The sequence below is a fragment of the Colobus angolensis genome, unplaced genomic scaffold, assembly GCF_000951035.1.
Source record: "Colobus angolensis palliatus isolate OR3802 unplaced genomic scaffold, Cang.pa_1.0 Scaffold2, whole genome shotgun sequence".
NCBI classification, from domain to species: Eukaryota; Metazoa; Chordata; class Mammalia; order Primates; family Cercopithecidae; genus Colobus; species Colobus angolensis.
Genome location: NW_012115154.1, coordinates 19,466,746 through 19,494,619, shown reverse-complemented (window position 1 = coordinate 19,494,619; position 27,874 = coordinate 19,466,746). Strand labels below are relative to the sequence as shown.

Sequence of the window (27,874 nt, the reverse complement as noted above, 5' to 3'; positions counted from 1 at the left end):
TGTTGATTTATTAACATACAAGTTCAATTATTGGCGATTTTGTGAAATCCATACATTTCTTAATTGTCTAGATACTGCTAGGCCTTTCATACTGAATGAGATAGGATTTCTAGCTTCAAAGGAGTTTTTAAGATAAATATGACTTACGTTACATATTTTCAGATTACTCTTATTATTTTTTTTTTTTTTGAGGCGGGGTCTTGCTCTGTTGCTCAGGCTAGAGTGCAGTGGTGTGATCTTGTGATCTTGCCCCACTGCAGCCTCTGCCTTCTGGGTTCAAGTGATTCTCTTATCTCAGCCTCCCAAGTAGCTGGGATTACAGGCACCTGCCACCACACTCAGCTAATTTTTGTTATTCTTAGTAGAGACGGAGTTTCGCCATGTTGGCCAGGCTGGTCTCGAACTCCTGACCTCAGGTGATCCAACTGCCTCAGCCTTCCAAAGTACTGGGATTATAGGCATGAACCATGGCACCTGGCTGTATTACTGTTTTTAAAAGCTGTACTTGGTAACACTTCTAATGGTCATATATGAAAGAATACAACGAAACTAATTTTAATTTTCATATTAACATTAAATAGCAAGATTCCAAGGATACTAGAGGAAATTAGCTTACTTTAAACCTTTTAGTTTATCTTTAACAGAATATCTGATGTGCTTGTTGGTCAGTAATATTTGTTAATGTCACAGACAAGTTTACTTTGTAATAGCTTAATTGCATAATATCCTCATATAAAGCAAATTAATGAAATTTATTTCATTTTTTGAAATTGCCCAAATGCTAATTAAAGGAATGTTTTCTGACCCTAATACCTTCAGTTTCTTCATCTGTTAGTGGTTTTTTAATGAAACAGCAAAATTAAAAATTTTTACCTTCATATGCCAACGCACACTAAGCTCTTGTTCTCCTTTATAGGGAAATCCTCATTGACGATTCAATTTGTTGAAGGCCAATTTGTGGACTCCTACGATCCAACCATAGAAAACAGTAAGTATTGTTTTCAAGTACTTAAAAACTGAGAAGCCTTCTTTTGTGTAAAATAGCCATTGTGTATTCATGGAGGCTTCGAGTGCAGGAGGTAAATTCTGTATGTCTCCCAATTGGGGTCAAAGAAAACTTGCAAAACATTTACCTACTTTACCCTGAAAGATTTTTCCTTCCATGTCTGCGTGCCTTGCCATCTAGATATTGTTAATTCAAGTCAGTAGGAATCTGGCCCATTACTGGAATCTTCGTATTCCAGAATCTGCTCAAAAACAGGGGTGGAGAGCACAGTCTTCTCCCCCACACCCCCTTCCTCCCAGCCATTGCAGTTTCCAGGGATTCCAAGCTTGAAAGAATGCAAAACACTCCAGATCGCTGTTCCTTATTCTTACAGAAGCCATACTCCCGCCCCCATTTCTCTATACCCTTCTTTCCAGCCCTAAAGATTTGAAAGAGAAATGAACTATTCTGGGATTGGTTAGAGCAGTTGCAGCATTAAAAAGAAGTTGGCTCAAAAAGCCTGTTGACATTTTAGGCCATGTGCAGAAAAAAGCAGGGAAGAGAGAACCAGCTATGACCTTTACTTTGTTCAATTTTAATACGTGGTATATTCCTGATGGATTCTAGTACCATGAGACAATTTTTTTTTTTTTTTTTTTAAAGAGACATGGGTCTCACAGTGTTACCCAGGCTGGACTCAATATCCTGGACTCAAGTGATCCTGTTACCTCAGCCTCCCAAGTAGCTGGAACTACAGGCATACAACACTGTGCCCAGCTTTGAGACAGATCTTGATTCTAGGGATTGCTAAGGAGAATCTGAAACAGGGAAGCTGGTCTTTTCAGGCTTAGAACCACAGGAGGGCTCTGGAACTAGTTTTCTCAGATTCTTGAGACCAGGACTTACCTAGGATTTGTCACCAGGAACATGTAGATTTAAACATGGGGATTCATCAACACCTGGTTGGCATATCATGCATGAGGTAGATTTCACCTGCCAGAGGCTTGCAAGAAAAGAGAATCACTTGAATGCTTTGGCTTAAAGTAAGGAGCTTGGCAAACAACAGCCTGCAGGCCAGAAAGGCCCATTGCCCATTGTCTGTCTTTGTACAGACCAAGAGCTAAGAAAGGTTTTTACATTTAGGCATAATATATAAAAGTCCAAAGAAGAAGAATGTCTGATGTGAAAATGGTATGAAATTCCACTGTTAACGTCTATAAAGTTTTATTGATACACAGCCATGCTTGTTCCTTTACATGTTGTCCTTTACATTGTGTACAATGGCAGAGTTGTTGAATAGTTACAGCAGAGACCAGGTGGCCTACAAAGCCTAAAATATTTACTAGTACTATCTGGCCCTTTACAGAAAAAGTTTCCTCACCCCTTACTTAAAATATTTGGCTGTCTTTTGTGTCTCAGTGTACTGGTAGCAGAGAAGGAAACCTGTTGGTTGATAAACTAACTCTGGGAATATTTTTGAAAGTAACCTTTCAAGGTGTTATATTTGAAAGTAACCTCTGGGTATCCGCAGGGAGGAGTCCTGATTACATCCTGTGGTTTGTCTAGCTGGTCATTATATCATGATAAGCAAGTGTGAAGAGCAGATTAATGTGAGTGCTAGATGAACAAGCTCGGTTTTCTGTCCACTGGAATAAGAACATAAGGAAATCATCATCTCAGACTTTAATATTTGCTATACATAGCAATTTAGGATTTTAGATCCTTGAAATAATAAGGTTCATTTTGGAATTGTATTAATAGAACAATAGAAGATTGTTTTCTTCGTAAGCTCTGCCTCTAAAAGTGGATAATTGTGTATGTATCCTCATTTCATACTGAACTGGAATTAGCTGGGCATGATGGAGTGTGCCTGTGGTCTCAGTTGAGACAGGTGAATCACTTGAACCCAGGAGTTTGAGGCTGCAGTGATCTGTAATCACGCCACTGCACTCCAGCCTGGGTAGCAGAGCAAGATGTGGTCTCAAAAATAGAAATTGAGTTGGAAGGAAAGTCATGGAGTTGTGTATCGTGGAGCTATACATACGTACATTATCTTAGTAATGGATCAGAAGAAAGTCCAACTTATGTAACTTGATGTTATCTCAGAAACAGAGTAATATGACCCTACTCTTTTGAGGCTATCAGCATCATCTTTGGTCGTATTTTAAATTTTTCTCATCTTAGAGTTCAATAATGAAGACTTTTCTTCACCTCAAAAATGAATTCAGAGTACTTGTTAACGTCTGTAGGCAAGAGCAGAAATAAATATGAATATGTATCCATTAAAAATTTGTGAGGCATGTTCAGACATTATATTCTACTTACCACACTTTTGATAACCTAACACAGGGCAGGAGCCCTTAGTCCACCATTTCTTCCATTATTTGGTAGAAAAACATTCATTGTTCAGTGATAACAATGAATTGGAAAGAAAAGAAAAGGTTATCATGAACTTGTTGCCAGCAAGATAAATAAGTGGGTGGTTTTATGATTTTAAAAAACTGCTCTGTAGATCTGGAAATAATTTAGTAGTTATTTTACGCTTTATAATATTAGAACAAGCTGTTATAGCAGACACTCAGTGGTGACACATTTCAGTGAAGTGTCATGGTGAGAGCAAAAATTCTGGGACTCTGTCATCTTTAACAGTAGGGGTGTAGGAGAACAATATCAATAAAACCACATATTTTCTAGTTTGGGGAAATTTTAAAGCAGAAGTACTACTTATGCAAATGTACTTCATTATCTACTGCAGTGTTAATCTAACAACTCAATACAAACTAAATTGATAGGATTAAATTAAGCTAGTGGTAGTTTATAATTAAAAAGCAAATATAGCAGCAATTTCCAACTTCTGCCATCTCCAGGTAGCACTGTTGGTGAATGATAAGCGCCTTCCTCTCAGGAAGTTGGGAGATTGCAGTTAGGTGTTGCAGCATTCTCAAGGCACTGCGTCCTGGGTGTGGACTTCTCAGTAGGGTATGAAAGAAGAGTCCTCACCACACTTTAGTAACACAAATCTTGCTTTGTGAACACCAAATTTTAGAAACCTCTATGACCTTGGTTAGTAGCATGTATTAGTAAATAGCTATTAGTCTACTTAGGAGAATTTCAGGGGTTTAGATTGGAAAGGGATTCTCTGGTGATTCAAAGAGGCAGAGAGAAGGGGGCTCAAGGAAAGTGATGTCAGAAGAAAGCCAGCTTTCCATTTTGACATGAGGTTAAAATGAGAGAGAGTAGAATTATTTCCTAGTCTATCCCATCTCTTATTATACCTCCCTTTTTTCTGTAGTAACAAAAACTGGCAGTTTTCCTATGATAGCAAGGTGGAAGGTCTTCTTTTTCATTTTACTGCTACAAGTAGGACAAGTTACATTCTTTTTACATGCAAAGATAGATGCCAATGTTTATTAATTTTTTTTCTTTTATACACTATATACAATGACATCTCCTACCCTTTTTCTCTTACCTCACTGGTGAGCCAGTACTTTCACAGTCTTCTTGGCCGAATCTTCCGCATTTTTTTGACTTGGCAACATGGGGTGCCCTGATTCAGGCCTTTCCTCTGCACTTGCTCTCAAGTGATCTTCCCCTCTCTTTAATTTGCTATTGACTGACCAGTGTGTATTCTCAGCCCCAACCTCTCCCCCCAGCTCTGAGCTTTATTTTATAATTTATTTTATTTTACATGACAAGGTCTTTCACTCTGTCCTTGAGGCAGGAGTGCAGTGGCATGATCATACTTATGGTAACATTGAATTCCTGCACTTAAAATGATCTTGCCTCAGCCTTGCAGGTAGCTAAGACTACAGGCGTGAACCACCACGCTGGAGCAGTTTTTCCTTTTTTGTGGAGATTGGGTCTCACTATGTTGCTCAAGGTGGTCTTGAACTCCAGGCCTCAAGTCGTCCTCCTGCCTGGGCCTCCCAAAGTGGGATTACAGGCATAAGCCACTACATCCTGGGCTTTTTTATTTAACTGCCTGCATTTCCCCTTGGTATTTAATAAGCATCCCAAAACATCCCTAAAAACCAACTCTCAATTCCCTTCCTCTCCCATCCCTAGTATTCTTCCCCTAGTTTTTCCTGTATCTGTAAGTGGCAACTTACAAAAGCTTTGGAGTCATCCTGATTCTTCATTTTCTTATATCCCACCTCCAGTCAATCAGAAAATCCTTTTGGTTCTGCCTCTGAAATACTTCCAAAATATCTGCACCTCTAATCCAGGCCAGTGTCACCTATAGATTGTGATAGTCTATACAGTCATGACACTGGTCACTATATCATGGGCTCCTGCCTAATATCTCTGGGACCATTTTTGTTATTTACAGCGTAGCCAGAGTGATCTTTCCTTGGTTTCCCCTCACATTCAGAGTAAAAATCCCAAGTTCTGTAGGACCTTCTGCCTCCTGTCCATCCTAGTTAGCTGCCTACCATTCTCCCTCAGCTTTAGCTACATTGACTTTTTTGCTTTTTTCACTTGCTGTTTAACCTCTGCCTGGATGTTCCACTCCCAGGAAAGACACCCGACAGGGTGGGAGGGTACATGTGTGTCTGTATCTTCTTTCCTTCCCTGGGATCTAAGCTCACAGAGTATCAGAGACTACAGCATCCCAAGCACCCACAACAGTGCTACTGGTGATAATACGCACTCAAGAAATCGTTGTTGAATGAATGAATGAATGAATGATGTTTCCTTTCAGTAACCTTGTCATCATCATTATACTTGATAGCCACAGTTACTTAGTTCTAATTGAAGGTCACTGGTTTTATTGCTCACCAGTGTTTCTTACATACTTCTCATCAAATCTGAAATACACTTCAATCTTATCTGACTGAAGGTTTTCACACAGCTCTATAGTGACTGCACTGTGGGTGACAAGGACTGAAAGCTCCAGGGGTATAGGATGCATCCCAAGCAGAGAGGATACAGTGTAAAAACAAATCTGAATTCTTTCTTAGAATTGATGAAATAGGTTATATTGGGTATCCCCTCAGCTTGAAATATTCCGATTCAGTTTCCATCTGATTTAACTGTTTCCTAAAAGTGATAACTTCCAGAAAAGGTATAAGCATAATACAGTGTGGCCATTGATTTCATCATGTGGTCTGGAATCTTTACTCACCGGACTTTCGGCACCCCTGCTTGTATTAGAAAAGTGTGACGCTAATACGGTTCTCTGTGATGATTGCTTGTCTTTCAGCCATCTTTTCTTTCCCTGTGGAACTCATATAATTCAGATAAGATCTCCAATCAATCCTCCTTATTACTTAGTTTTCTCACGTAATTTCCATTTGTCTGTGTCAGCTTTGCCTTTCTGCTGTGGGCAGAGTGGGACCTCACTCAGTTGTATGAGGGATAGATTCTGCAGCCTGGCTCTGGTCATATAGGACGGCCAGTCAGGAGATTGGAGGACTCATCGTGAGTCAAGACGGCTGGGGCGGGTGTGGAAGAGAAATCTGTTCCACTTCCTTGTCAGGGTTCCAGGTGGTTATTTTTACATTGTTTCTGTTAGTAGTTCTTTCCTCTTTTGTCTATATTTGCTTGAAGTCTGTCTCCCTCAAATTCTGAATTGAATTCTGAATTGACTTTTCCGGAAGTTATTCAAGTCTGATTTTCTTTCCTCCCTTGTCAGGGAAAAGAAGTTGTGACAAATTGCTTGGATCCTTAAGCTTAAGTGGGAAGGATGGCTTCAACATAGAACATCTGTTTCATTGCTGTTTTATCTGTCAGTAAAACTGTTACTTTTTTTATGTACTAAAAGTTCTTAGCACTTCAACTAATATTAGCTCTTTGTGCTCTGATGCCAGACTTCCTATAAATTAATGGAAAATTTTTGTGGTTTTGGTTTATTCTAGAGCTCAGACTTTACGTAGTATATTTCACTTTTTCACAAGAGGAAGGATTTGCCACAGAGCATTGAAATTACTATTATAGGATACGAATTGTTGCCTACTTTGTCTCTTTGAAAAAGAATCAAGGTTTACCAAGCTTGATTTTAGCCAGTCACCGTGTTTCCTAGCTAAATAATGGAAGTAGGGGAGAATCTATACAAGTCAGGGAGTTGTTCTTTTTTGTTTCACGGGGCCTTTCTCTGAGACTGCTAGGGACTCTGTGCTTCATTGGTTGTCATTGTTCAAACTTTAAGTGGTTTAGAGTTAATTTTTAAAAACTAATGTTTAATTCCCTTTTTCCCTGTAGCTTTTACAAAGTTGATCACAGTAAATGGACAAGAATATCATCTTCAACTTGTAGACACAGCTGGGCAAGTAAGTGACCTCTGGTATCTCAGAATCTTATACAGCACATCTGACAGTCCTGGTCCTAGCACTGATTTTTGAAAGTACCAGCTTGCCAAGAAAACCCCTTGTGTTGTGTGCAGACAGTCCCTGACTCCCAATGGTTTGGCTTGCAGTGGCTCAACTTAACAATTTCTCATCTTTATGATGGGTCTGTTGAGATATTTGATACATTTTCAACTCATGATATTTTTGGTTTACAGTAGGTTTATTGGGATGTAACCCCATCATAAGTCGAGGAGCGTACATAACTAAATGTTAATATGCTGTCTACTTGGTCTTTTCTAAGACTTTTCTGGCAGTTTTCTTTTAATAACTTGTTTTTCTGCTTTAAAATTACTTTAAATATACTAACATTGTAAGGGTTAATACTTATTACAGGTTAGTGGTTTTCTGTTTTCTAAACTTTGTATTAGAGAGTCATATTAGTTGCTTTCTTTCTCTTTGTGATATGTGTTCTCCTACATTAGGGCAAAAGTACATCTTTTCTAGAGGAAAGGCATAAGAGGGGCATAGGGCAGAAATTAGCTGATTTAATCTTATGAGGACCGGGGCCATAAAATACCAGTTTGATTAGAGTCTAGGCTCTGGTTTGAGTGTTGGGTTTAGTTTATATAGTAGAGTCTCTGGGTGGGTGGATTTGAGAGTGATTACTAGATTAGGGAGTTTCAATTTATTTGATAGACAGTAGGTAATGGCCAAAAGTCAAATAATCCCCCCAGAAAGGATATTCACATGTTGGTTAATGTAGCAGGATGTGTGGAATTGGATCACCAGGGGAATTGACTGGAAGCAAGGGGGAAAGGAGTACATGGAACAAAGAAAAGCCCTTTTGACAGCTTAGTTGCCCCATTACCATGACATCCAGGCCTGTTTTTACTAGAAACCATTCTATTAGACTGAATTTACCCTTCTTCACTGGAGGGTGAGGAATGTAAAGAAGCTGGGATTTCGGCTCCTAACTCCTGCCCTTGCAACTGTTTTTTTTGAGATGGAGCCTTGCTCTGTCACCCAGGCTGGAAGGCAGTGGCGCTATCCCACTGCAACCTGTGCCTCCTGAGTTAAAGCAATTCTCCTGCCTCAGCCTGCCAAGTAGCTGGGAGTACAGGCACGCCACCACACCCGGCTAATTTTTATATTTTTAGTAGAGACGGGGTTTCGCCATGTTGGCCTGGCTGGTCTCAAACTCCTGACCTCAGGTGATTCGCCTGCCTTGGCCCACGAAAGTGCTAGGATGACAGGTGTGAGCCACCATGCCTGGTCCACCCTTGCAACTTATAATCAAAGGATAAGAGTAGCAGAAGGGTGAGTGTAGTGTGATCTGGTCTGCCGTGTTAAATGGGGGCTTTTCTCCTGGAATCTGGGGAAATTAGAGTAGACCCAGAATAGTATGATCTGTCCTGAATTTCCTCTGCTTTGCGTTTTGAAGTGAACATAGAAGGAAAGTGTGACGCCTTAGCAAAGCAAGAAGATAGCTGTATTGAGTGATGTTAGCATTGGAAGAACCCCGAGGTTTCCATTTTGGAAGCTTGGAAGAAAATAAATGTGTTTGGCTCTTTGAGCTCGTACACAGAGCTATATAGCATGTGCCTCCTTCACTCACCCTACATACTCCCGGCTGGTGGTGGATGTAATGTGCTTTAGCAGTCAGATTCTTGCTGCTTTCATTAGAACAGAGCCATCCTAGACTTTCACTCCCTGATCTCTGTCCTCTTGACAGAAGAATAGGAGTTGGGGCTTATATGGACTAGGGGAGCAGTGTAAGTCTCTGTTAGGGAGGCGGGGCATGGCACAGAGGACAAGGCTCATTAGAAATCAGTTGGGAAGGGAAGAGCCACTTGAGTAGGAAATTGTGTTGTATTGTTGGGTTTCGTATCTTTCTTTTATAGTTAAGTTGACTAATTTATTGCCTAAACCAAGACACTTTTAGAGTTGTGGGCTGGGGGTGCTAATAATAATTACGTTGGGACAACAGTGTAACTTAGAGTGTCCTGGGCAAAGAAATACAGCTGTTCAGTTTATTGTGGAACTCTGACACTATCAAGACTTCAGTTTACTTTTGTATCCTCATTTGGAATCTTCTTTAAGCTCCTGAAAACTGGTGATGAGAATGTAAATTGATAAATCACTTTCATACAGTGTTACTCTGGAAACACGTTTTGTATCAGGCAATTCAGGGGACCAGTTTCATAACTGTTTGGAGTGTGGGCCCTGGAGTCACACTTGCCTGGATTTGAATCTTGGCTTTTGTTGCTAACCCAGTAACCTTAAGGAAGCTAATGAGGGCTGGGCATGGTGGCTCATGCCTTTAATATCAACACTGTGGGAGGTGGAAGGATCACTTGAGCCTAGGAGTTTGAGGTTGCAGTGAGCTGTGATAGCACCACTGCAGTCCAGCCTGGGCAACAGAGCAAGATCCCATCTCTTTAAATTAAAGGGTGAAGAAGTCTTTCTGTGTCTCAGAGCTTTATCTATAAATAGCGATAACTGGAATTGTTGGAGGATTGTCACAGTGGGGTTGAAGCGGATGTGCTCTTTCTTTGTAGACCTTTAGTGCTGCTGAGGCAAGTGTGACACCAGCATATTAACTGTGCTGATAGGCTGCGTGGTGGAAGTGCACATGTTCTTAATACTTGGAGAGCTGTCTTTGAAAAGATTTCTCTAAAGAATAAATTTCTTTATATTGACTACTTATCAAGTTGGAATATGTGTTCCTCTGAGGTACTGTTTTGCCCTAGAACATAAATGTACACTCAGGTATCAAACAATTTAAAATATTTTAGTGATGTAATAATACAAATAGTGAAACCAAAAGCACCAGTGTTTAGGAAGAGTGTATGATATGAGATAAGACAAGAGCAGTGGTCGTATTAGCAGCCCTGTTGTCTTGCCCCTTTGGGTTCTGTTACAACTGGGTAAGAGTAATTGGAGAATTTTTGTACAAAATGTATCCAAATTTGGCTACTTTAAATCATTTGTACTCATTGCAACTAGTAGTTCTTGAAGGTTATATTTACAGTTGATGGACAATAAATTAAAGATGTGCTCTTTATTTACAGCTCAGGACAGTGAAGCACAGGCATGTCCTGCTGTAGTTTCACCCTTCGTTCTGTTGAAAACTGAATGAGAACAAAACTCAGATGTTTACTGCTCCAAGAGCTGCTTTATAAATTGCATACATACAGGGCTAGTTCTGGGATTAAGACTGGTAGTAGTAGGGTAAGACGATTAAGAGGCAAATTATTTTAAAAGTACTATGTAGTAAATTTGTTCACTAGCTGCGTCCACATTTCAGGAATGAAATTGCATGCAGTGAATTGCTGCATAGCGGTATTTGTTAGCAAGTTCTATTTACTACTTAGTGGGTGTTTATGTCAGTACATCCATACCACTATGCTTTAATAGTGGTTTAATTGCCGACCTAGGAATGATGATGAACATAGTTAAATACAGATTGATTATTTTTAGACTGCATGAAATATTTTGGTTTTGCCCAATATTAGGGTGAGAGCATCTACCCTAAATGAATTTTGGGGTAAGAATGTGAAGTATCAAAAAAAAAAAGCAGCCTCTTCTGTATTATAACCCATTTATGCCTAGTGTTCCGTTATTGGAACACTAAGCTTATGGAAGTTATTTATATCCTACTGATCAAGGTCACCAAGGTCTGATTTTTCACTAAAAAAAAAAAAAGTGCAACCTCCGGCATAAATTGGTTAATAACTTAGATTCACACCTGTAATCCGGGCACCTTAGGAGGCCAGGGCGGGTGGATCACTTTCGGTCAGGAGTTTGAAACCAGCCTGACCAACATGGTGAAACTCTGTCTCTACTAAAACTACAGAATTAGCCAGACGTGGTGGCACATGCCTGTAATCCCAGCTACTTGGGAGGCCGAGGCAGGAGAATTGCTTGAACCCAGGAGGCAGAGGTTGCAGTGACCCAAGATTGCACCATTGCACTCCAGCCTGGGCAACAAGAGCGAAACTCCGTCTCAAAAAAAAAATGAATAAATAATAATAATAATAATTAAAATTGATTCAATGACAGTCCATCTTATAATGTAACCAAATTTGCTATTTTGAAAATTAAGTTTAATTTTTAAAAAATAGGTGTAATGCACATGGTACAAAAATAAATAGTGGAAAAATGTGTAAATAATAAAACTTAAGACGTTCCTACCCTAGCTGTCTAACCCCCCACCCCCGCCAGCAACCCCATTTACCAGTTTCTAGTATATGCCTCTAGGATACTTGATACATGAATATGCAAATAGAGTTTTAAGCTTGGTTTGTTTTTTTTCTTCCTTTTTACACAAAGAGTAATACTTCTCCATCTTGGAGATTATTCCGTATCAGTACCTGTGGCCTCTCTTTGCCCCAAGGCCGCATAATATCCAGTTGTTGGGATATATATTGTAAGTTAACTGCTGATCAACAGTTGGACTGTTGCCCGTCTTGCTACCATCAGCAATCCCTTAATGAACGTCCCAGACGTTGTTTTACACGTAGGGTAATGATGCACATAGGAAAACTTCCTGGATGTGGGCTATCATAGGGTTACAGTTCATGTTCTTGCCAGCAGTGAATGAGAGTGTCTGTTTCCCTACACCCTCAACAGCACTGTGTGTTAACCAAACGTTTTGGTACTTGCCAATCTGATAGGTAAAAAATAGCATCCCAGTGTACTTTTAATAATGCATTTTTCTTCTTAGGAGGGGCTTTGATTTTTTCCTGTGTTGGAAGATGTTTGTATTTTTTTCCCCCTATGAATTATCCTGTCTGTGTACTTTGCCATTTTTTTTCTATTGGGTGGTTAGTCTTTGCGTGTTGATAGGAGATTCCCCCTCGATATGTGAAGAAAATTAGCATTTTGTATATGATCTGAGATGCACAGTTTTGTTTTATTTATGGTTTTTGTTTGAGAGATTTGCAACCATGAAGAACTTTTTTATTTATTGATCTTTTTTTAACTGATAATATGTTTTAAGTTCTCACATCTATTGTGCACATCGCTTTTATCTTTAAATCTTTGCTTCGTCTGGAATATGTTTTTGCCGAGGTGTGAATTGGAGATCCAGCTTAGCCATTCATCCCCAGGTGTCCCTCTACGCTCAGTTGAGGGTTACTTTTGGTCCTCACTGATTGAAATGCCAATATTATCATGTACCTCATTCTCATATCTATCAGGTCTTTCTAGATTTTTCAGTCTGTTCTATTTGTGAGCTAGTACAGTATTATTTTATGAGAGCTTTATGGTTTCTACTCACCTGCCCTCCCAATTTCTACTATATTGCTATTATTCTTTCTCAGAAAGTAGACTTTAAAGGCCGGACACAGTGGCTCACACCTGTAATCCTTTGGGAGGCCAAGGCAAGTGGATCACCTGAGGTCAGGGATTCGAGACCAGCCTGGCCAACGTGGTGAAATCCCGTCTCTACGGAAAATGCAAAAATGAACCAGGTGTGGTGGTGTAGCCTGTAGTCCCAGCTACTCAGGAGGCTGAAGCAGGAGAATCGCTTGAACCTGAGAGGTGGAGGTTGCAGTGAGCTGAGACAGTGCCATTGCACTCCAGCCCGGGCAACGAGCAAAACTACGTCTCAAAAGAAAAAAAAAAAAGAAATCAGAATTATATCAGCTGGGGCCTCTTTCTTCCATTATATCTTCTCTAACTGGTGGTTTTTCACTCAGTGCTTCTTAGACATAACTACTTTTTTCTATGTTTCCACATTTTCCCTTTAGGGAAAACAGAATTTTAACTTTGAACCTACTCTTGCTGAGCTAGTGATTAAAATCATTTGGGATTTTGTTTTTAATCTTATTTATTATATCAAAGAATTTATAGTAAAACTTAATTTATTTTTCTTTTTTCTTTTTTTTTTCTTTAAAGAACTTTACCACAGTGCAGTAATTCTGGGCTGTCGTAAACAGTGGTTATAACCATACTGTAAGTTTACAAAAATAATAGACTGCTGCTTAATCTGCTGGTACCATGATGTGATTTTTCCATAATAGTGCTTGGGACATGTATTACGTTGACAATTTAGTTTCACCTAAGAATGAAATGTTTGTACCAGACAGTAGCGTGTACTGTTGAAAACTGCACTGACATCAGAACTTTCTGTATGCTTTAATACGTATATAAAGCAAGGTTTCATAATGTTGCTTTATAAAACTAAGGACTACTATGCTGTTGCATAATAGGTACCTTTCTCTTTAATTCCTAGAATTGCTCAGTAAATAACTCTCTTGGTCCCCAAAAGTCTGAATACCTCAATTGAATCTGGTGTTTTGATCCTCTTTTGTCTTTCTCTCTCTCTCTCTGTCTTTCTCTTTCTCTCTCTCCCCATCCCTGCCTCCCTCCCTTCCTTCCCCTCCCCCCCGCCCCCAGATGCTATTGGCACCCCTCTAGCAACCTGTAGGTTGAAGCTCAGGTCATTGTGACTGACATGCAGAGAATAAATTAAATAATAGGACAGTTTCAAGTATAAAAATACAGATTTATGGAATAAATCAGCAGGATGTATAAATTCCTGAGGTCTAGAAGATTCTGGACTTAGTCATGCTCACCCCTTGTTTTGAGATCACAGAGCCAATCATCTTTATGTTCCATCCATTCTCTTCTGCCAGGAGTTATGGAGGTCATCAGACTTTCCCCTAAAGTTCTAGAACAGCTAGTCATTTTTAAACATTGGCTTGAGCCACATTATCACCTCCAAGCCATTCTTAAAGCTTCAGTGTGTAGGCTGTTTCTGGCATAATATTGTAATCCACTCTGTGTCTACTTTGATTTCTTCAGGTAATACATGAAAAACTTTGGGTGAAGGTTGTTTGTGATGCTATATGAAGACTACTCAAATAAAATTTTTTTTTTCCACAGGATGAATATTCTATCTTTCCTCAGACCTACTCCATAGATATTAATGGCTATATTCTTGTGTATTCTGTTACATCAATCAAAAGGTAAGGCTCCTGCTGCCTGCTTGAGTTTATTTGCTACTCATAGATAGCACTGATCCCTTTAAAGGACTATGCTGGAATGATTAATAGTGACAATTAGAATTAGTAGGCTACATGTTTTTTAGTGATTTTCTTGTGGAGCAACTGGGTTGTTGGGGGAAAACATGGCCCACTAAATGTTCTGTTAGTTGCATCAATAGGATAAAAGGCTCTTTCTTACCTCGAGCTGCCTGGAAAAATAGTGGTTCAGCATGATCTAAGCTTTTCTGTTAATTGAAATGTGAAATGCCTAAATTGATTTTACTTTGTGTGTGTTTTTACCATATTAAGGTGAACTAGACTTTCTAATAAAATGTTGAGGGTTTGGGTTTGTTCAACATCTTATTCTTTGAATTTATGAAGTAAGACCTTTTGGTAATAGAGTCTTTCTTTACTACATAAAAACAGAGCCATTATTTGTATAAATAAGAATGAATGTCGGTTCCTTTAGCTACATATTTCCTGTCGTCTCTTATCGGGGGGTGGCATGTGTTATCAGGAGGAGCAGTGGTCTGTGTCTGTTAACAGAACAGCTGGCTGTATACAGCAGCGGAGCTCTGGGCATTGGTGACCGCTTATGTTGGAAGACTTTATGAAAATATCAGTGCCAGTGGAGGGCGTTTGGTGGCTACCTAGCATCTATTGAGTGTGTGCAACACGTTAGGGAGTTTGTTATGCTCTTTGCCTACATATGATACATTACCTATTTCATCATTACCTTAAACAATCCTTCATCAGAGATGTTTTATATCCCACTTTACATAGAAAGAAACTGAGTGACAGAGCTAAAGCAACTTGCCCAGGGCTACATAATGACATTGCTGGGATTCATAGCCATCTCTCCAGTTCCACAGTCAAGGCTGACACTGTCCAATAGAGCTTACTGCGGTGATAGAAGTGTTTGCTGTTTGTTCCACAGGTGGCTGTTTAAATTAACTAAAAATGAAAAATTCATACTCCCTCGGTTACAGTAGCCCCATTTCAGGTGCTCAGTAGCCACGTGTGGCTGGAGGCCACCATGTTGGCCAGTGTCTGGGTTCCTCACCCCACATACTCCACTGCCAGTGAAAATTCAGTCTGCAGCTCTGTGAGTGTGTTTAACATTTTTCTCCATGGCAGAGAAACATATTTAGGGTGTTGAGTTCTAGCTATAAAATGTTTGAGTACCATTCTCGGCCATTCTTATAAACAGACCCCATACTGTCAGTCCCTGAGAAAGTTTACACCTGAATCAAAACTAAATACCAAAATTATGTGTTCCTTAAAGAAAATTGGGAAACTGTGAAAAACAGAAAGTTGGGGTAATCATTCTTGATCTCATTACCTAAGCATAGATACTGGGAATATCTTGGTATGTTTTTTCTGGTCTTTGTTTTAGTCTGCATGGATTGTTTTAACATCCTTTTATTTGCTCTCTGAATGCTGTTTTATGGTTTATATTTTCCATGTTTTTATATTTTTACTTACCATGTAATATATATTTTTCCATATTACCAAGTGTTTGAAATAGTAAATAGCTTTATAATATTTCATGTTCAACAATAGATGGATATCTCTCTTCCTGTTTTAGTGTATTCATATTCTTGTCACTAAAAGCAATGCTTAGATTGGATTTTATGCTTAAAACTACAGTGTACATAGTACTTGGAAACATGATTGTTTTCTTACTGACTTACACGAGCACTTTAAATAGTAAAAATATTGGCCATTTTTGTACAAAGATCGTCTTAATTTCAGTTGTATATTTTTTAAATGTACTTATTGTATATATAACTCATGTTAAGCTCTCGTTTGCTCGATAAATTCTAAGATTTTCTATTTCAGCGCCTGCCATGTGTAAGGCCTTGTCCAGAACAAATTTAATGTACCACTAATCTAATGAATGTTGGAAGTTCATGTTTGTTTATGAATTACCATTGTTTTACTAATTTACTTGAAAAACATGATTCAAAAATTGTTTTGTTGTTGGTAAGTATAATTTTATTCTAGCTAATTTTTAGCAAATAATGTTGGTGTTTTTCACCAACATTACAAATTGTTACTTTGAGGCATCAAAATAGTAGGTAGAAAATTTTCTTAGTGCGTCCACTGATTTTTTTTAAATCTCCTTTGGTGGACACAAATTAGATGACATTATTGAATCAAATTGAAAACATAGCATGTGTCACTGGGGAAATTGAAAAATACATTGATCTGGATTAAAAATATGAAAACGTGCTCACCAAGGACCTCATGTATTGGAGAAAACATTGGCCTAGTGCAGAGCAGAGGACAACAACCTTGATACTGTGCCCTCTCAGTGGCACTGTTGCAAGTTTTGACCAAGTTTCTCCTTACTAAAATGGGTGTGTTTTGTTTTGTTATATGCCTTTTGCCTTAGTAGCTCGTAGTTTAATGAGCATTCTCAAATCTCAAACATGTGTGAGAAGAGTGGTGTTTTGTTTCTTAGAAATCTGTATGCTGAATACACAAATATTTATGAATATACAAGAAATATGTCAGTAAAACTTTCTGAATCAACCAGTTTGATTCAGAAAATCAGTGATCTCAAGAAATTTAGCCACTTAGTACACATTTATGATCTCACAAATTTGTGGATCAGGAATTTGGGCGTGTCCTAGCTGTGTCCTCTACTTCGATCTCTCGCAGCTGCAGGGTGAGTGTCAGCAGGGGCTGCAGTCCCATCTGACTTCAAAAGGGACATCCTGTCACCTTTGCCATATTCTGTTCCTTAGATGCACGTCATTATGTCCATGTAGGGAGATGACACACAGTGTGGCCCCTAGGAGAGCGTGAGCTCTGGGAGCTGGCTCCAAGCTGCCTGCCACACAGTCCCAGTTCTTTCAGCCGTTTCTCACGTGACAGGGAACTGTATTTTTGCCCAAGTGGCGACACTTTTAAATGTAGGCAAATACAGCATGCGGAGGCAAACATGGTTCTATCATGTTACCGCAGGCGCGGTGGCTCACGCCTGTAATCCCACACTTTGGGAGGCCGAGACGGGCGGATCACGAGGTCAGAAGTTTGAGACCAGCCTGGCCAACATGGTGAAACCCTGTCTCTACTAAAAATACAAAAATTAGCCGGGCATGGTGGCGGGCACCTGCAGTCCCAGCTGCTCAGGAGGCTGAGGCAGGAGAATCGCTTGAATCCAGGAGGCAGAGGTTGCAGTGACCTGAGTTTTGTGCCACTACACTCCAACCTGGGTGACAGAGCAAGACTCCATTTCAAAAAAAAAAAAAAAAGTGACATTTGAGGCATTTGAGGAAAGACTTGAAGCAAGGGACCCCTAGGGAAGGAACATACCAGGCACACGGGGAGTGATTCAGAGGCTCTGGCAGTGTTAAAGGAATGGCAGGAGGCCAGTGCAGCTCAGACAAAACAGAAGAGGGGGCAGACAGGAATGGAGGCAGAAGTCAGGGTTTGAGAGTAACTGGGGCCGAGTAGAGATGGCCGCCTATCAGAGGATGTTGAACGAGACACTGTCCATCTGCTGCAGCCGGGTCCTCTGGTTGCTGTGCTGAGCAGGGGTGGCAGGGAAGGGTTGGGGCTGTAGCGGTGATGCAGGCAGTCTTGGGCCAGGAATTTCACATCTCGGTGGCAGCTGTGGCAGGGAGTGAGAAGCCATCAGATTCTAGGTAGGATTTGAACGTAGAGCCAGTGATGTGCTGGCTAATGTTCGCACGGGTTTTTTGGGGGAGGGTGGGAAATGGTTTGTGGCTATTTGTCAGCAGTCAGTGGTATAAATAATCCTACTGTGGCAGACTTCGAGTGATCATTGTGACATCTCAGATGCCCTTCCCAGTGAGAGCCACCTTCAACCTAGAGTCATCGGCTTATTGATCTGATTGAAAGCCGAGAGAGATTGGCATCAGCCAGAGAATGTATATACCTAGGAAAGAAAACAGGAACAGGCTGAGTGCACTAGGGCACTCTAGGAAAAGCTGTTCAAGTTGTAATGTAAACAGTTGGTTCTTTGCTGAATAAGTTGGGTAATGAAAAATTGCATTTATGTGGTTTGTCAGCCCAGTGGTAGGCTTTCCATTTGAATGCGTTACCTGTTTCACTTTGAATATCCTCAGTCGGGGTTACTGAGTGTCAGATGTGTGCACATGTGAACAGATTGCTAGGAAAAAACAAGACTTCTTTGTGTTCAGTTTATGTTAAAATGCTGAGTCTGTGACATTTTACATTTTCCAGCTGTCAACATAGCATACATTTAAAAACTTCAACATCAAAATGGATGTCTAATTTATACTTTTTGTTTTATAGTTTTGAAGTGATTAAAGTTATCCATGGCAAATTGTTGGATATGGTGGGGAAAGTACAGTAAGTAGCACCATTTGATCTGTTTGTTAGAGAAACTTCTTATAATAGTATCTTCTGAGCAGTATAATCTGGCACTATTTTGTTTTGTTTTTCTTTTAAATAGAATACCTATTATGTTGGTTGGGAATAAGAAAGACCTGCATATGGAAAGGTATGTAGCTTTTAAATCATTAGTGATTTATAAAGTCAAGTCTAAGATGATTTAGTCACTGAAGTGTCATTTTAATTATTCTGATATCAAGAATATTTTTAGCTGTGGCATTTCTTATCTGTTCAGAGATGTTATGGTCGTGTGCAGCAGAAGCAAAAGTGCAATAGAAATCTCACATTCCTCTAGAAAAGAGAGAGCAAACTTTATAGGAAACTACCTTTAGGTTATCTACCACCTTGCATAGAGCAAATTCTAAAAAGACGTCGTGCTCGTTTATGCAGCAAGTGGTTTTTGAGTACCAAGGTTTGGGATTACAGTGGGGAGCAAAGGAGGCAGATGTCCCATGCCCAGGCAGCTTCATGTCAGAGAGTAAGAGACTCTACAGCCTGCACACAAGAGAATTGAGCTTTCGGGCCCTTTCACAATTTCCCCTGGCCTTGGGTGCTTAAAACCTAGCTGTAAAATAGTCAGTTGTTACAGATACGGGAGTACTGGAAAACAGGATCATGTTCTCTGAGCTGGAAGGTTTGCTGGAGCAGGGATAATCCCATAAGGCAATGTCTATTCTGTTCCCCAGCTCAGGCGTAATTGAAACACTCCTGTGTTACATTCTCAATGCTAATGTTAGGCCAGGGCATGGTTCTGCTTCATGAGAAAGAAATTGACCAAAATGGAGCCTGTTTCAAAATCAATTATAGATATTTTATATAATGAAGAGCTAAGTACTTTAACTAGAATTTTATTTTCCTTTAGGGTGATCAGTTATGAAGAAGGGAAAGCTTTGGCAGAATCTTGGAATGCAGCTTTTTTGGAATCTTCTGCTAAAGAAAATCAGGTAACAGATTCTATAAACCTCATTTTGCATTGCGTTCTCATCAGTCACAGGGATGTGTTCCTTGCAGTTGGCACTTGACCTCTGTCTTGATCACTCCTGTGTAACATTTGGCCTTCCAGAACATTTCTAATACCAAGCTTTGTGTTGCTTTAGGAAGATACTACTTAGGTGTTTATAAATTCAGTAAATACTCTACTTACAGTGGAATCTAGGATATTTGTAGGATAAACTATTAGTAAGGGAAATAACTACCTTTTGTAAACATGTATTTTTGTTTTGTATTAATAACTGATACAGAAATAAGTCCATGCAGCAAAAAAAAAAAAAAAAAAAAAGAATTATATCATTAGCACTAATTTTTAACTGTACCTACCCCCTGGCTTTTTTTTCTGTTAGATAAAACCAGGTCAGACGTATGTGTTAATTTTTAACATAGAAATGATTAAGAACCATCTTATAAGCATTTAGTACCAATTTCACCCTGCAGATGTACCTTCAAAGGTATGTTCTGGGAAGTATGTAGATTCTGCTTCAGGAGGCTTCACAATCCTGTATGAACCTTTTTCTTCCATTGCTTTAATTTAGACCCCTGGCACCAAACTTGTCTCCCGCCCCCAGTGCATTTTTCATCTATATATTTCTCTTTGCTGCCCTTAACTTTCTAAAGACACACATCTGATGGTACTGTCCTCTACTCAGAAACTGTCAGTGAACTGCCCTTTCTCTGTAGAACCTTCGCCTGGTCCTGAGTACAGTCAGTGATTTGTTCTTTTCTAGTTTCTTCTCTCACCACATTCTTATACTTTCAATCACATCAAACTGCTCCCTTCCTTAAACACATCATCTCCTGTCCACCCCACTTTCTTTTTTTTTTGAGACGGAGTCTCGCTCTGTCACCCAGGCTGGAGTGCAGTGGCCGGATCTCAGCTCACTGCAAGCTCCGCCTCCCGGGTTTCCGCCATTCTCCTGCCTCAGCCTCCCAAGTAGCTGGGACTACAGGCGCCCGCCACCTCGCCCGGCTAGTGTTTTTTTTGTATTTTTTTAGTAGAGACGGGGTTTCACCGTGTTAGCCAGGATGGTCTCGATCTCCTGACCTCATGATCTGCCCATCTCGGCCTCCCAAAGTGCTGGGTTTGCAGGCTTGAGCCACCGCACCTGGCCTCACCCGACTTTCAAAATGTCTCACCTTTCCTCATGCTCCCCTCTGGTTTAAAATAACCCTTCTCTAAGTATCTACTTATATTCATGTGGGGTTTTATATTTTGAATGTGTTTTCAACATGTGGCAGTGTTTGATCCTTAGGTAAGATGACTCGGTTTTCATTTCTCTAAGGAAACTCGAGTGTAGTAAGGTGGTGCCTCCTCCCTGGGAGGGCCGGGAGCCAGCAGCTTTGGCACTCTTCCTTCCCTGCTCCACCCCTCTCGCCATGACAGAGGTTCGTAGTCCTCAAGGCCCCACGTAGGTTTCACCTTCTTGTTGACCCCCTCTGGATCCATCCAGCTGAAAGAAATTGTGGTTTCTTCTCTTAGCCCCCTTAATTTATTCTGAGATCTGAGTCGGTATCATTTACATAAATATCCTTCATAATGTTCAGCACGGTGTGTTAGTATCTAGTGGGTTATCCGTCAGCCCAAGTATCCCGTATTAGTCAAATTGGCTTCGTCCTGTGTTGGGATATGGAGGGATAGTGAATCCGTGTGGTTATGTCCTCTTATGTGCGGATGAAAAAAATGAATAAGTAGACCTGTGTAATTGGTTCCCAAGTTCCAGATAGCAAGGGATTTATTGAAGTCAGCTCAGTTTCTGAGTATAGACAGAATTCAAATAAGAATTGAGATAGTTAAGAGATACCTATATTTTAAAAATTGAATTAAATCAGTCATCTATTGAGTGCCCACGGACTGTATCCCTCAGATCACGTAGCTGAACCGCCTGATTTTAGAAGTGAGGAAATTAAGTTTCAGAGAGGTTAAATGACTTCTAAGATCACCCACTACCTTACGTGGTGTAAGAACTAAGACTGAATTGTAAATCTCATCCACATCTAGTCCTTTTTTCTCTACACACTGCTTCCTGTCAGTCAGGTGATCCGAAGCCGGTGACCTAGATTAGACAAGCGGGGTGGGACCTGGGGTTGCCTTCGGTTAACTAGGAGGACAGACACCTCATTCATAGCGGTAGGACAGAAGGCTGAGGATGGGAGCCCACATTCAAGTGGGTGGGTCAGCTTGGTGGACGGAGGATGTGGAGTTCTTTCATGAATGTGGCTTCTGTTTGCCAGTGAAGTGTGTAAAACAACGTTTTCAGCTGAGCGTGAGGATGGGGAACATTTGAGGAGAAGAGACAAGGCATGAATCCTTTCTCTGGGGAGTGCCCAGCCCCAGGGATGCAGTTGGGTGGCTAGGCAGCACCAAGCGTCTGTCCCAGGTTCCTGGTCACGGGTATGAGGTCAGTAGTCAGCGGTGTGTGTTTTCCCTGGGCAGCGTTGACTGTGTGGCGGCGGGCACCATGCCGGTGACAGTTGGTAGCGAAGGGAGTTGAAGTACAGTGGCGCCATGGTGGCCTGCGGAGTCTGAGCTGACCGAGAGGGAAAGGAACAGCAAGAAATGGTTAAGGGTCATGGGAGATGGAATAATAGGGTCAACACATCAGGCCCCTGTGGGGCTGAGAATTGTTGCTTCAGGATAGCTAGAGAAAAGGGGCTGGGAAGGTGGTTTGGTGGGACACTGGCAGTTGGTGTGTTGTCATTTCGTGGGATACTGGAAGTCACTGGAGTGATCGGGGAGGGGGATTCTTGGTGATTAGGAGAACTGGGCACTTCCCGTGCGGCTTCTGAGAACAGGGGCAGGTTTTCATGACCACAGGACTGCATTTTTTAAAGGACAGGGTCGGGGAGTCACGGTGGCTCGGGGAGTCACGGTGGCTCAGGCCTGTTGTCGTGGTGCATAAGGAGGCGAGGCTAGGCGTTCGCGGTCAGCCCAGGCAACATAGAAACCTCCAATCTGTATAACAACAAAAAAAAAAATGACAAGATCTGACAGTTCTTCTCTCCCCTCAGTGTAAGAAGAGTTCCTGCCACAAGTGGCCATGATTCCTCTTTGTGGTGAAGGACTGACTGGTGGAGTTGACCCTGGGCTGAGGCTAAGGGCAGGAAGACGGGCAGGAGAGGAGAGGCCAGGAGACAGGGAGGGCAGTTTGTGGATTGAAATGGCCGAGAATTATGCCGCAGAGGTGTTGGAGGCTGGCATCATGGCATCTTGGGAGCACGGAGGGTGCCTCCCCGACTCGAGGCCTCTTGGAGTCAAGGATGTGAGAGGCAAGGGCTGCTGGGAGAGCGTGTCCCATGGGAATGGAGGGAAGCTAGCGCCAGAAGTGAAGAGGGACTCTGAGGTCCAGAGGACACTGGGATGGGGGTTGTGGGGTGGAGTGGGACAGGAGATGGTGTTGAGTCCAGGAGCGAGGACTCTTCGGGCCTCTCCTGGTGCCTGAAGAAAACAGGGTCAAAAGCACAATGGGAGGCTGGTTATGGTCTGGGTCAGGAGGGGTGGACAGTGGCCTACTGGGCGTCGGGGGGCCCTGAAGTTCTGGGGCTCACCAGAGCCCCTCCTCCTCCACCAGCAGGAGGGCCAGGCAAGTGGCACACCCTCCTCAGTCCGGGAAGTAGTCTCGGAGTGCAGCTGCACACTAACTGTCATTGGGTTTCTTTCTCTTTTCAGACTGCTGTTGATGTTTTTAGAAGGATAATTTTGGAGGCAGAAAAAATGGACGGGGCAGCTTCACAAGGCAAGTCTTCTTGCTCGGTGATGTGATTCTGCTGCGAAGCCCGAGGACACTGGGAATATATTCTACCTGAAGAAGCAAACTGCCCGTTCTCCTTGAAGATCAACTATGCTTCTTTTTCCTTCTGTTAACCTGAAAGATGTCATTTGGGTCAGAGCTCCCCTCCCTTCAGATTATGTTAACTCTGAGTCTGTCCAAATGAGTTCACTTCCATTTTCAAATTTTAAGCAATCATATTTTCAATTTATATATTGTATTTCTTAATATTATGACCAAGAATTTTATCGGCATTAATTTTTCAGTGTAGTTTGTTGTTTAAAATAATGTAATCATCAAAATGATGCATATTGTTACACTACTATTAACTAGGCTTCAATATATCAGTGTTTATTTCATTGTGTTAATGTATACTTGTAAATAAAATAGCTGCAAACCTCAGTCCTTTGTGCTACTTGATGTGGCTTTCAAAGAAGAGAAGCCTTGTCCTGAGTTTCTTACTTGGCTTCAGGAAGGCCCCAGGTTGGATTCCAGAAACCAGTGACGATGTGGCCACAGGAGGAGGTGTGCTGACGTGGCTGCTGACCATGGACTCCCTGCGCAGTGATGGGCAGGTGTTGAGGCTGGGTTACAGCTGATTGAAGCTGAGTGGCTCTGGCGGGGGTCTGTGAGGGGAATTCCTCCCCAGTGATCACATTCTCTCCTTCCATCCTCAGATCCCCAAACCTTGACTGAAATGCTCCATGGTCGGGAGCCTGGTCAAGGAGGAGGAGCTGCTGAGAGGCATTGTTCACCCTTGCTCATAGCTTAGCTTGATGTCTGTGTCAGACAGGAGACGATTGAGAAAACACGCCTGCCTGTCACTGTCGTAGAACATCCCGGAGTTTAGTGATCTGTGTCAGAGTCTCGGGAGCCTCCTTCAGACCCGGACCACGGGCCTCCCTCTCTCCAAGGAGCAACCATAAAGGAGAAGTGGGATTTCATGTGCCTGGTAGCTGTTACCTTGTCTGTAAGTCAACCTTGGAGTTGAGCAGTGCTTTTTAAATGATTCCCTTTTGCAGCTAAAATTTCACAGGGTTATTTCTAATACGTAAGCAAATGTTACCATTGACTTTATTAACAAAATATAGTTTTGCTTTGCAGTTGATTGTTAATGAAAAATTATGTTCTTAAAACACATGTCATTAATTTGGATCTTTTAAATATTTTTGCCTCATTTGTCATTTCAGGATGAAATTTCTGCCTTAGAAGACCTCCACCAAACACCTTTTTAAAGCCAGGGTCTCGCTGTGTCACCCAGACTAGAGTGCAGATCATAGCCTGAAACTCTGGGGCTCAAGCGCAAGTGATCTTCCTGAGTAGCTGGGATTACAGGCCTGAGCCGTTATGCCTGGCCAAATAATCACCTTTTAAATAAAAATAAATTCTAACAACACAGCATTGTTATTACCTGGGTTATTCTTAGGACTAAAAATGTGTGAACACTAAGCAGAAAATGGGGACCTAATTCATCCAGTTATGTCTATGTAAATGGAACCTTACAACCGCATATTGTACTAGAAACTGAAGTTCAGCTCAGTGGTCCTTTAAGGACTGGACCTCCTGATTGGAGGGAGCATATTATCATTTCTGTATGTGGTGTGCACACATTCCTTCATACGCCCTGAGTACCTGCCATGTCCCAGACAGCGTTCTGCGTGCCATGAACACAGCAGAAAAACCCGCACCCCTGTGCCGCGTAAATCCTGCACTGAATCTTGGAGATGCCACATAGCGTAGGCCCCAGTCCAGCTGCCCACAGCAGCAATCGCAAGAAGACAGTTGACTCCTTTACCTGATAGTTTGAGCATTAGTGTTTTTGTTTTTTTGTTTTGTTTTTTTTTGAGATGGAGTTTTGCTTTTATTTCCCAGGCTGGAGTGCAATGACACAATCTTGGCTCGCTGCAACCTCTGCCCCTCCCAGGTTCAGGCAGTTCCCCTGTCTCAGCATCCCAAGTAGCTGGGATTACAGGCGCACGCCACCATGCCCAGCTAATTTTTGTATTTTTAGTAGAGATGGGGTTTCATAATATTGCTCAGGCTGGTCTTGAACTCCTGACCTCAGGTGATCTGCCCGCGTTGGCCTCCCAAACTGCTGGGATTACAGGCATGAGCCACTGCGCCTGGCCAGAGCATTAGTCTTACAGTCGGTGATAAAACATTGTCACTGGGCATGATGCTTGTGTCTGTAGTCCTGGCTACTTGGAAGGCCGAGGTGGGAGATTGCTGGAGCCCACCCATTGTGGGCTGTAGTATGCAGTGCTAATCCTGTGTGTACACTGAGTTCGGCATCAATATGGTGACCTGGGAGCTAGGGACCACCAGCTTGCCTAAGGAAGGGTGAACCCGTCCAACCTGGAAACAGCAGTCAGAACTCCTGTGCTGATTAGCAGTGGGGAGCATGGCTGTAAGTAGCCACTGCCCTCCAGCCTAGCAGCACAGCCAGACCTGTCTCTTAAAATAAAATCGTGTTGTAAAAGGTAATGCTTTTCTTTGTGGTACGTAAGTGTAGTCTTAGATTTATCGAAATACAGGAAGTGCAACTGTAAACCTATATCCAAAATATTTTGCAGTTCAGAATTTTAAAATACAAATTATAAAATCACATTACAAATTAAAATTAATGTGATAGAATTTTGCTAAAACTAAATTGTCCATCCACTCTGGACATCTCTCCCCAGTGGTTCACCAGAGATGCTCTTGCCTGAATGGCTTCTCACCTGCTTGTCACCAAATCTAACAGGCAGTTTCTGGTTGCTTTCTTGACCTCTCTGTAGCATTCCACACGGTTCACCGCCATCTCCCCGGTGTCATTACCCCACCGTCTCCTGGTCGGCCTGCCAGTTCTGCTGGTACATCAGTCTCCTCGGCTGTTTTGTGTCAAACCTCTCAGCAGGCCTTTTCTCCTGCCCACGCCCTCTGCGTTCATATTCTTCAAGCATAGCTTTAACTCTGTGTAGCCAGAAGAGTCCAAAATGTCTCCCGCCGTGACCTCTGTGGGCTCCAGGCTGGTCTTGACAGACTCTTCTTCTTGGCTGTTTTGTAGGCATCTCAGGTTGACCATGTCCAAAAATCAAGGACCGAATTCTTGATTTTCCTTGGAAACCTCGTCCTCCCTTAGACTTAGTGTTTCAGGAAATGACACCATTATTCACTGGGTCCGTATGAAAACTAGCAATCTGGGAGCTGTTCTTTGTCCGTTCCCTCATACTCCTCATCCAGTCCATCAACAAATCCTAAGGGCCTTGCTTTCAAAAATCTACCTTGTATTTTGTCCATTTTTGTCTCCACTGTGTCTTGGTCTGCAATGGCACACCCTCTTAGCCCCTACACCCCAGCCAAAGCCAGCTTGTAAAAATAGTATCATGTAGTTCCTTTGCCTAAAATCCTTCCGTGATGATTGTGCCAAATCTGTGTGTCCCAGCCTCAAGACAGCATGACCTTACTGCTGCTTAGCTCAACCCTGTCTAGTCAGTGGCCTTGGTCAGTTTCCGGAGCCAGAAAGCTCTCTCAGCCATGGGGGTTTCTGGGGCTCTTCCCTTTGCCTTGGACACCCCTTCCTGAGACTTCTCAGCCTTCAGAGCTCAACATTCTCTCTTCTCAGGGGCTTCTAGGATGGCCTGAAGCACCCCTCTATTTGAATCTATTCAAGCACTCCCGTCTTACATGGTACAGCATGTGTCATAACTGATCATCACTTTTGTTCCTTGTATCGTGTATCACTCAACTAGATTTGGCCTGGAGTGGAGACAGTGTCTGTCTCAGACATCTTGGATTCCAAGCTCCTCCTAGCCCAGAGCCTATGAAATACTTTCTACTGTGCCATTTTAATTTCCTTGTGGTTTCTGTGTATGTAAGTTATGAGCAGTTGCCCTGGGAATTACAGTTAACATCTTAATTTATTATAATACTCTTGTTAAGATTCATACCAACTTAATTTCAATAGCATACAAAAGCTTGGCTCCAGTTCCTCTCTCATTTGTGCTGTTGTCATGCGAATGACATATCTATATATTATATGCCCATCAGCACAGGCTTACAGTTTGCTTATGAAGTTGCCTTTTAAATCAAATAGAGAAAAGTTGCAATAAAAAAATACATTGATGTTGTCTTTTCTACTATGTGGTTGCCTTTACGGGTGCCCATTATTACTCCTCATTTGGATTCAAGTTACTGTCTAGTGTCCTTTTCTTTCAGCCTGAAAGACTCCTTTGGTATATTTTATAAAGCAGGTCTGCTAGCAATGGGTTATCTCGGGTTTTGTTTATCTGGGAATGTCTTCTTTATTTTTCAAGGATAGTCTTTTTGGGTGTAAAAGTTGGGGGGAGAGTTTTGCTGTCAGCACTTATACTCATCCAACTTATTCAGGTATTTCCTGAGCAGCACTCAGCCCTGAGCCTGCAGGCTCTTGTGTAACCCCAGAAACAATGGCTTCTCAGGCCCGCTGTGGGCTTCTCATTT

At 41.7% G+C, this 27,874-nt stretch overlaps 1 protein-coding gene across 1 annotated transcript; it reads left to right on the top strand.

The window, feature by feature from the left end:
- Positions 1 to 547: 547 nt before the first annotated feature.
- Positions 548 to 24,516, top strand: RHEB (Ras homolog enriched in brain). Its single transcript, XM_011941516.1, has 7 exons — positions 548 to 988; positions 7,187 to 7,254; positions 14,164 to 14,246; positions 18,555 to 18,611; positions 18,715 to 18,762; positions 19,516 to 19,597; positions 23,314 to 24,516. Exons 1-7 carry the CDS (start codon positions 880 to 882, stop codon positions 23,404 to 23,406), a joined length of 540 nt encoding a protein of 179 aa, XP_011796906.1. The 5' UTR covers positions 548 to 879; the 3' UTR covers positions 23,407 to 24,516.
- The last annotated feature ends 3,358 nt before the right edge of the window (positions 24,517 to 27,874 follow it).

What these genes read in the sequence shown, in the direction of transcription:
- RHEB (XM_011941516.1), top strand. Translation starts at nt 880, where the DNA reads ATGCCAACGCACACTAAGCTCTTGTTCTCCTTTATAGGGAAATCCTCA. An exon ending in TTGTAGACACAGCTGGGCAA is followed by an intron (nt 7,255 to 14,163) that starts GTAAGTGACCTC and finishes TTTTTTCCACAG; the next exon opens with GATGAATATTCTATCTTTCC. An exon ending in AAAGACCTGCATATGGAAAG is followed by an intron (nt 18,763 to 19,515) that starts GTATGTAGCTTT and finishes ATTTTCCTTTAG; the next exon opens with GGTGATCAGTTATGAAGAAG.